This window comes from Notolepis coatsorum (assembly GCF_963971535.1).
Source record: "Notolepis coatsorum genome assembly, chromosome: 1".
NCBI lineage: Eukaryota > Metazoa > Chordata > Actinopteri > Aulopiformes > Paralepididae > Notolepis > Notolepis coatsorum.
Window position 1 is genome coordinate 147,269,197 of NC_140165.1, and position 9,990 is coordinate 147,279,186.

General features: G+C 42.9%; 1 protein-coding gene across 1 annotated transcript; it reads right to left on the minus strand.

Moving 5' to 3' along the window:
• Positions 1-1,676: 1,676 nt before the first annotated feature.
• On the minus strand, positions 1,677-5,501 carry ccdc92 (coiled-coil domain containing 92; the record flags this gene model as incomplete). The annotated part of the gene is made up of 3 exons (XM_084325064.1): positions 1,677-2,518; positions 4,873-4,914; positions 5,366-5,501. The coding sequence occupies 3 exons, from the start codon at positions 5,499-5,501 to the stop codon at positions 1,710-1,712; spliced, it is 987 nt and encodes a 328-aa protein (XP_084181190.1). The 3' UTR covers positions 1,677-1,709.
• Between the last annotated feature and the right edge of the window lie 4,489 nt (positions 5,502-9,990).

Sequence of the window (9,990 nt, forward strand, 5' to 3'; positions counted from 1 at the left end):
TTATCACAAGAGAGCCAAACTCTAAATGCATGGATGGAAATTACAATGAACATTTACAAAATAAAGAAGATAACAGTATTTGTTAAATTAATCATAAATCGTACAAATTTATGTAACACCCTATAGGCCTGGTTTTATTTTCACAAATTAATAATTATGTTGTAAAGAAGGCCACTCCCCAATTGTACATAGTTTATATTATAAGAAAATATATAATGATTTTCTTTATTTTTGTTCTTATGAAAAGTAATATATTGCAGGGCTGTCCTTGACTAAATAAATTCTTAGTCGACTAACAGTGATAGAATTGGTTGACTAGTTGATTTTGGCGCTGTTTTGGGGTTGTTCTCGACAGAACACATTCTTGGTTGACTGGTGGTGTGGGACTTCAACTGGTCAATTGATTGATTGAGCTGACCAATTGATCAACTATAAGAGGACAGTTGTTACTTACTATTTCAAGATTTGTGACAAACATAAATATATGACATATGCATATAGTATCTGAAAGAAAGTTATGTAAATGTTTGTTATACTGAATGTCAATAAGAAAGTACCAAAAAGAAAACCAACAAATAATATTTTCAACGTGTGATACCATTATTGAGAAATAATGACATAGTTCATACAGTAGCTCAGTCTTCTCATCACAGGACAAAAGTCATAAAAAAGCTTGCTTTATTGTATTGATTTATACAACGTTACTGTCATTTTCAAAGACCAGTGAGTCTGACGTGAAAAGCGGGACATTATGTGATTATAAGTAGTTTTAATATTTGAGGTGTGAATGTGTGATTACTATTTTCAATATTTGAGGTGATTCAATTTAATAATCTATATTAAAGAAACAATAAATAAATTAAAAAAATGCATTACAAACTAACAGGTTTTTATAAAGAACAGGTAATATCACAAAATCAAGTAACAGCAGTGTTTTCCAAAATGCCCTTATATCACAAATATCAGTCAATAAGCCCAAACCTCTTATTCTCTCACCAATTAAATGCATCTTTCTGAGACTCTCCTTCACATACATTACATACACACACACGCACAGTAAATGCGTCCTGTTCCATATTCTTTCATACTGCATTTAAGCATATACCATTGCTGTTTTTGCCAATCAGCAAAAGCAAGGTGAGTTCACATCCTTTTCACCTTGGGAACCAGTCAAACTACAATTGCACATAATGCAGTTCTCTCCTACAGTAATATTCATATACCGACATCACAAGAAGATGAAAGACATTCAGGGAGTATACGTTTAATAATTTAAATTCTATAATATGTATGTAGCTGCAAACATCTTTTATATATCGATTGCTGATATGACTGAGCTGTATTGCTGATAAGATGGAATAAACAGAGACAGTGTTAAGTATTAGCCATGACAATAGGTGTATGAATGAACTGGTTCAGCAGGCACTAATGCAGAGATTTGGCTGAGGATGTGTTGTCTGCACCATGTAAGACATGAGTGAGATGAACAGCAAAGCAAAACAATAGGATGTGCACAGTAGTAAGTCACATGGGCTCAAAACAAAATATTTGGCATGCTTAGAAGTAGTCCTCCTCTACGTTATGAAAAGTTCTCAAGGCGGACCATTAACAAAGTGATTTTTCCCTTCCTTTTTGTTGTATTTAATTGCAGTGTTGGATAAAAAGCAGGTAACACAGTGGGTGAGCCTCCTTCCTGCCCTTGCAGTGTGTTAAACAGTTCTGTCTGCCCCTGAGCGCTTCCTAACCACCTTATCCCCGTTCACCTGGTCCACAGCCAGCGTCTCCAGCTCTGCTTGGGGAGGGACCAGGGGAGGGGTGCCGTGTGGGATCCTGTGTGCCACGCCCACGTGTGCCCGATACTGGCGGTCCCGTGCGGGGCTGTGGTGGGGGCTGGACAGGGTGCTCAGGGGAGAGACGGAGGAGCGCTCGGAAGCTATAGGGGGGATAAGCGCAGGCCGCTCTCGCAGGACCTGAGGCTCGAGTGTCTCTCTGCCCGCCTGCAGGAAGGGGGTGGGGTCAGGCATGGCATCCACCACCTCCCGGAGAACCAGGCGCCTCCCGTCTGAACCCAGCCGGTAGACCTCCGTGAGCTCTGGGTGGAGAGGTTGGGACAGGCTCTTCTTCATGCGGCGGCGGGGAGTCTCGGGCTGCCTGTCCTTGGCGGGGGGAGGGGCGGGCTTGTAGGAGCAGACCGGGCTGACGTTGGGGCTGCCCTCGGAGGAGCTGCTGGCAAGAAGCTTCTTCTTGGTGGCGTGGAGCTGGGAGGTGAGATAAGCGATGGTGCTGGCTCTCTGCTCCAGCTCCCCAGACAGGATGGCAAGCTTGTGGCTCTTCATCTTCAGCTCCTCCAGGTACTTCTTTTCCCGCTCCTTAATGCTGCTCTCCAGGACCGAGATCATGGCGTTCTTCTGCTCCAGGTCCCGCAGCAGCTCCGTGTTCTCCTCCTCCTTCTCCTTCAGCTGAGCCTCCAGCTCCTCGCACCTCCTCTGCAGCTCTTGGCAGCGGGCCTCGCTGCTGTCTGCACACACACAGTATCACATTGTTAGTACCATACATTATGATAAAGCCAGATATGGACACATGGAACGTAAACACTATTATTAGTACAATACATATGATAGGAGCACATAAGTACACACACACACACACACACACAATCACACATGCACAAGCACACAAACATAAACACAATGAATGGGAAAGCCATCGATACAGATGCATGCACACACGTGCACGCACGCGCACACACACACACACACACACACACACACACACACACACACACACACACACACACACACACACACACACACACACACACACACACATCCCCTGACCATCAGACCATCAGTCCATTAGTACATTAAAACCAGACACTGTCCGCAGACTGGGTCTGTCAGCTGATCAGATGTGTGCGGGGAGGGGGGAAGAGGGTATATGGAGACTCATCTGCACTTGGCAAAGAGCTCCAGTGTCGTATTACAGCTTGTGTAGAAAGCAAGGACACTGCTCTCTGACCTTCATCACTGTGTATTTAACGCATCCCCTGCCCTGTCTCACACATGCTCAAGTCAACTATAGCTTATATACAGCCATCTTTACTACCGTAGGCTCCATCACCTTGGAACAGATAATACTTGTGCAGGCTCTATCACAACATTATAGAAAGATGTGTTTGTTATTAATCAAGCAGGCTTGGATCCCATACATGTAGGTTTAACAATAGAGATGTTTACAGGCTCAAGACAGTTTTCTGCTGTGTTGTGAGTCCTGTTTGTTTAAACGGAGGAAGATTTTAACCTTGTCTGGCCAACAGTACCACTTTCTGGCCTGTGATTGTCTCTCTCTGGCCTGTGGTTTTGATTGTGACTGGCTGGCTGTATTCCTACCAGCAGAGATGGGGGATGTTGTCTATTATATATTTTTTTGCTGCACTAAGCAGGTTGCAGACTGTGCATTAGTGCTGTGACACATAATCTAATTTCCTGTGCTGCAATCTCTGTGTTGTTCCATCCCAACCTGATAGTGCCTCTTGACAGCAGCCCCTAACAGTATGGCTTAGACCTGGTGCCAGATGCTGGCCGTTCAAAATAGGACATGTTACATGCAGCAGTGTAGCACACATCCTAATTCGATCCCAGGGACTGCAAACACGTTTCTCATTCAATCATACCGAGGAAGGGCATTATCAGAAACCTAAGATGAACCTGAACCAATACACGCAGTCTTTTGTTCTATCCCTCATCTTCTGCTTCAACCTCCTCTCTGAATATGCATCCTGTCAGGGAACTGGCTGGGCGGAGGTGAAGCCAGGCGGTGGACAGTAGAGTGTGGTCTGAATCAGGCCAGTGACTCCGTGGCATGCCCATGGTAACGTGGGGGAGGGGCTGTGTTTAGCGGCTGGAAGTGAGTGGTGGGAGCTGGAAAGGAGGACAGTCCCCTGAACAGCGGGGAGTCCCGCAATGCTTACTGGGTGGGACTGTGTTACCAGGATACAGGGCTCTTCTGCTTTCAAGTTCTGGGGCATAGACACAGCCCTCTGTTCTGCTGCAGGAAGCCTTATTTATAGCCGTGCCTCTTATAGGCTTTGGGATGGTATTTGGCACTTTATGTTTTTTTTAACTGCTTGGGGGAAAGCAAGCAAGTAAATTCGTATTTCTGAGTTCATACTGTATGAATATCATTATAAAAGCAGCTGGGAATGTGGGAATGAAGAGCTTGTAGAAGCCACTGAATCTCTGTCCATCTATAGGCTGCTTTATTGAAGCATTATCTCTGTCCACCTAGGCCTGCTTTACTGAAGCATATCTCTGTCCATCTAGGCTGCTTTACTGAAGCATATCTCTGTCCATCTAGGCCTGCTTTACTGAAGCATATCTCTGTCCATCTAGGCCTGCTTTACTGAAGCATATCTCTGTCCATCTAGGCCTGCTTTACTGAAGCATATCTCTGTCCATCTAGGCTGCTTTACTGAAGCATATCTCTGTCCATCTAGGCTGCTTTACTGAAGCATATCTCTGTCCATCTAGGCTGCTTTACTGAAGCATATTTCTGTCCATCTAGCCTGCTTTACTGCAACATAATCACAGCTCACAGCCCCTTTCACATCAATGTAGGGATGCAGAGAAAATGTATCTCTTGCCCTCTTAATTACACAACAGAAATTAATAAAAAACACAAAGAGACCGATCACATTCTGACAGACAAATAGCTATACAGTAATAATGAAATCTCTTATCGCAGACTAGCACTGCTACCGGCTAATCACTGTAAACTGTGAATGTCAAGGGTGAAACCCATAGCTGAGTGTGTTTGCACCCTCTGCTCCTATGATGATGGGGGGGGGGGGGGGGGGTGGAAGTGGGGTCTTACCTGAAGGATCGGAGCTTCTCACAGTCAGTTCATATGTCAATTCTGTGAAATGAGAAGAGGATCACACATATCAGAATCAGACCAGGCTGTGACAAACAGGGCAGTGGCTATAAAAGGTGCCACACTCATCAGCCTAGCGGGTAGCTGCACTTGTTTATGGATAACAGCAGCCCGCACCGGTCTCTCCATATGGCCAGCTACACTCTGACCGGGATTAGTGCAAGTTCTGGGCCAGCTTAGTGACAGGTCTGCCAAGGTTAAGAGTGTAATCAGGGCTAAAGCATCCCATGAGAATGAATTTAATGGATCTGGCTAGCTCTGCTATTGAGCCATCTCTTATCTAAATACGGATAAATGAAGACTGATGACGGTTCTGAACAGTGTAGGCGTTAATAGTTTTAGTTTCTCCTGTATTGTTTTTAACATATTCCATTTGACTGGATATATACTCTAGGATGCTTCCAGTGTGACTACGGTACAACGACACCTTTACCTGTGCAGTGCTGTTGTAACCTGCGGATCTCGGCGTGAAGGCCCTTCAGTGTGCTGGCATGGTCCTGCTGGAGGAAGAGCAGGTTCTTTTGGGCACTTTGCAGTTGATTCTCCAGAGTGACGTTGGCCGACGCCATGGCTGAGCACACTCAGACACACACCAGCCCTTCAGATCGGCAAACACAGATGACAACGAAAGAGAGACAGAGAGTGAGGGACGCATAAACAAGAGCCATCCCATCTGGGAGATAAGCACTAATTCTCACCCTTTCACCCATAAACATTGGGGATGTGCTCCAGCTTTGCTGCAGCTGTGCAAGTGTGCGAGTGTGTGGGTGAAACCAAGATAATCCGCTTTGGACGATGGACTCAATGATCATCACCATTAGACAAAAAGTCCACACTGAAAGCCACCTGCCACTTCAAGTACACAACAATAATCTTTAGGAAATGTATGAATAAGAAAGAAACATGTTAGAAACTGCATTCTCATTAGTACTGTGGTGCAGGCTAGCCCATGCTAAAGCAGGGAGAGGGGCCACAACCAGGCCCATGCCTTTGTTGTTCACCCTAATTGGCAAACAATCGCTGATGTTGAGCTATTGATTTTGTCATCAGAGTGTGGGTGTGTAGTCAAGGCTTTCACAGAAGACACGTCTCAGGGGTAATATTGACGCTGTCATTGATAGTGTCCTTGTTCTAATGTTTGTTTGCTTGTTTTTTTTTCTTTTACTAATAGTCACTCTTTAACATGGAGTTTAGAATTGCAAATGATTACAATAGACGTTGGCTGCATAGAAAATGAAAGAAAGAAAGAAAGAAAGAAAGAAAGAAAGAAAGAAAGAAAGAAAGAAAGAAAGAAAGAAAGAAAGAAAGAAAGAAAGAAAGAAAGAAAGAAAGAAAGAAAGAAAGAAAGAAAGAAAGAAAGAAAGAAGGAAGGAAGGAAGGAAAGAAAGAAAGAAGAATCTGATTCAAATTGCTAATGTAACTTACTATATCCTGTAGCCTATTACCACCTACTCAACAGGTAGGCTACTAGAAACACACACAGACAGAAATGTAGCCTACTGTACATTCACAGTAAACAAGAAAACACTGCAATACCATTACTGTACCTATCAGTATCCATTTTCCATTTTCCACATTGAGACACTAAAAAACAAAAAATTAATATATTCCCACAAATCCTCATGGGTAGACGTCACAGACAGTAACACTGGGTGCGGCGCGGAGGCAGGCAGGCAGTCTCCAGCTGGGCCTCCCCCCCCCCCCTTCCCGTCTCTTCCCTCCTCTTCCTGCCTCGCCCTCCTCCCTCCCTCCTTGGACGCCCTTGGCTCCAGAGCTACACCAGATATAGGGACCATCGTTCAGTCCCATTGTCTCCACCCTCCCCCAGACAACTGGACTGAACTGAGAGAGAGTTGAGAGCACATTGATTTTACCCGCTTCTGAGTGCAGATGAGAAAGCCTTCCCCTTCTGCATATATTAGTGCACCTCAATAAAACATCCCAGAGCTTCTCCATGTTACATCATCGGCTTGGCTAACATGAATAATATATCCTATGTCACCTCTCTCCAGACATGCTCCTCAGTTTCGGCAGCGCAGAGGGATATTTTCTTTACCACTTTGTCACACAGAGGCACAGAGACCGCGTGGGATGACCCTGTACACTGCCGAGCCATTACAGACCCAGCCCAGTGATGTGTCATGCAGAGTCCAGGGATAATATATAATAGATGAGTAATCCAGAATCCTTCCAGGAAACCCTCCACAGCCAGCACAAGCACATATTCCCTCCTACCCCTTTCCTCCAGTAGGTTAAGCACACTCCTACACAGAGAGTTGGACGACGTTCCACTGTCAAACATCTCTGCCCAAAGAGGAAGTAAACTAACCGGTGCTAACTATACTACTCCTATTATTTTCCCTTAACATATTGAATAAATAATATTATATTATTGTTCCCCCCAATGTTTTCTTTTGTTTCTTTTATAAATAAGAACCGGAAATTGGTTGAAATATATGTGAAAATAATGTTAAATAATTACATTTTTTATACCTTTTCTGATAACTACATCACTGCATAACTCATAAATGTCGAGACAAGCTTAATTATCGGTTATTTGTGATAATCTGTATACACCCAATTCAAAATTATAGACGCATTTTCTTTCAAACTGATTTGGTCGCGGATGTCCGGATTTGGTAAATGTTGGCTCTTGGGCAGAGCTGTTTAGCAGGCTGTGGCATACAGCCGTAGAGACAGTTCTGGGAAATGACCACAACCAACTGTATCCCTATATGGCTGATGAGATCATGGCATAAAAAGTGACAATGGCACTACTGTTGAAGTACAAACTTCAGGCAACATAAAGTTTAATTTCCACTAAGAGACAATGCCTAGGCCTAAGATCTAACATAGATGTCTAGTTATTGTATGTATATTTCTAATAGTTTATAGCCTACTTACTGTAGTTTATACTGTAAAGCTAAGGTGATGACTCTCTTTACCAACCCTCCTCATGCATCCCGTGACTCCCTTCCCTTAACACACAAACCAGCATTTCTCCACACAGAGCACATAAATAATCAATGAACTGCAGCAGCATGACACACTAGCTACCATCCTCAGCCACAACAAGAATTCGCCCAATGGTCGACGCACCTTCTGTAATGAAAGCAAAGCAGCAAGGGGTTCTCACACAAAACATATTTTCTCTCTTCTGAATTAGACTAAATATCTAAATGGTACAGAACAAAAAAGAAAACAACCATAGACATGCCTTCCTTGACTTTACAGTAGGAGTACCCTAATCTTCCTCCTCTAATTAACCCTTATTAATAGTGATGATGGTGACAACAACAGCAACATCAATATTAACAATAATAACAATAATAATAATAATAATAATAATAATAATAATAATAATAATAATAATAATAATAATAATAATAATAATAATAATAATAATAATAATAATATTAATGCCACTAATATAAGCTAGTTACTGTACAAAGTCCTACCGAAATGAAAACAATCAAAACATACTGTTTTCAAATAATACTGCAAACAAGTAATGAGTACCAAACTAATATAAGTAACTAAAGATAAACAATACAATCGCAAAAATAACAAATACTAGCTACGGTTCTAGTTAGATAGTCAGCTATATCTGCGGAGAGGCTTGATACTGACTTTTTTCACTGCACTTTCAATTTCAGCACCTGCATTGCGGACAGCACATCTACTTTTCATTAGGTACTGACAGCGGCAGTAAGATAACGTTGCTTCATACACACGTTATTACTGTCTGTCAAGCACCACACAGTAGTGGGATCATTCAGGACATGCATTCCAACCATATCATTATCAGATGAAAGGCGTATACATGTAAACAAGGGGCCTGGCGAGCCCGTTCAGCCTTCATGCTCTGGAAAACCGTTGCCGTCATCTCCATTGCCTACTTTCCTTGTTGTTGATGGTGCCTTGCTGATGGGGGTAATGGTCATCAGAGACACGGAGCTAGTAGCTAACACTGTGCTGCTCGGAGAGGGGGAGCTGTCCAATGTCAGGGACAACAAGCAAGCTAACGTAGCACTGGATGGCTAACTAGCCATAATGGCACCTTACCATGGATGGTAGCTACAGTACGTAACTTACCTTCCAGTTAAAACCACACGGCCGTCAAATGTTTTGTAAAAGTATTGTAGTTCGTTGCTGTAGAGGTGTGCCACACCTGCTAAGTCCGTGTTGCCATACCAGGCATGTCGCGTTGATGCTGTCAAGTCAAGTGGACCGGTGTTCAGAAACAGAGGGAGGCTCTGCGTCTCCTCATCTCCCTGAGCGACCAGACCCAATACAGCGAGGCATCATGGGACACCAGAGACACATCACCAGAATCAAGCCTGTACTATACTATTACGTGTAAATAATTGTGTTATTTCAATAGAAGCCTAACAAATTACAGAATCGTTGTACATTAATATAGCTCATCAGGAGTCACATTTAATATTTTAACTGACAAGAAATTGTGAAGTATGTTGGTAGCGTACTACAGTCAGTGTAGGCCTTGACAAGCGGCATCACCATAGTAACAGAATGAATGAATGAAAACTTTATTTAACAGATTGCAGAATGGGTACAATACAGTACGGCTCAATACACACAATTGTTAAGGAGATGCAGACCAGAGAAAGACGTCTGTCTTGTTTACATCAGGGTCCCCCATTTTCAATTCATAGTGACATTTATGACATACACCACATACATGACATCATGACATTTATGGCATATAGGGACATACATGACAGATACAGGATAGTACATTCACTTGTTATCGTTAATCGGTGATACATTCGCGCCATCTAGTGAAATTACAAGAACATACTTTGTTCCCCCTCCACACCAAATGCACTGTCCTTTCTATTTTGTGCCAAGACAAATACAATATAAAATAATACCAAAACAATACCCAATTAATTGTACGTTATCCTGTAAATTGTAAATACAACCAGACTTAAAACGGGTTAAATTGTTTAACAAAATAGACAGCAGGGGGAGGTATTGTCATTCAATTACAATTTGAATCCAGGTGCCTTCCAACACCTCAACATAGCTCTTTGC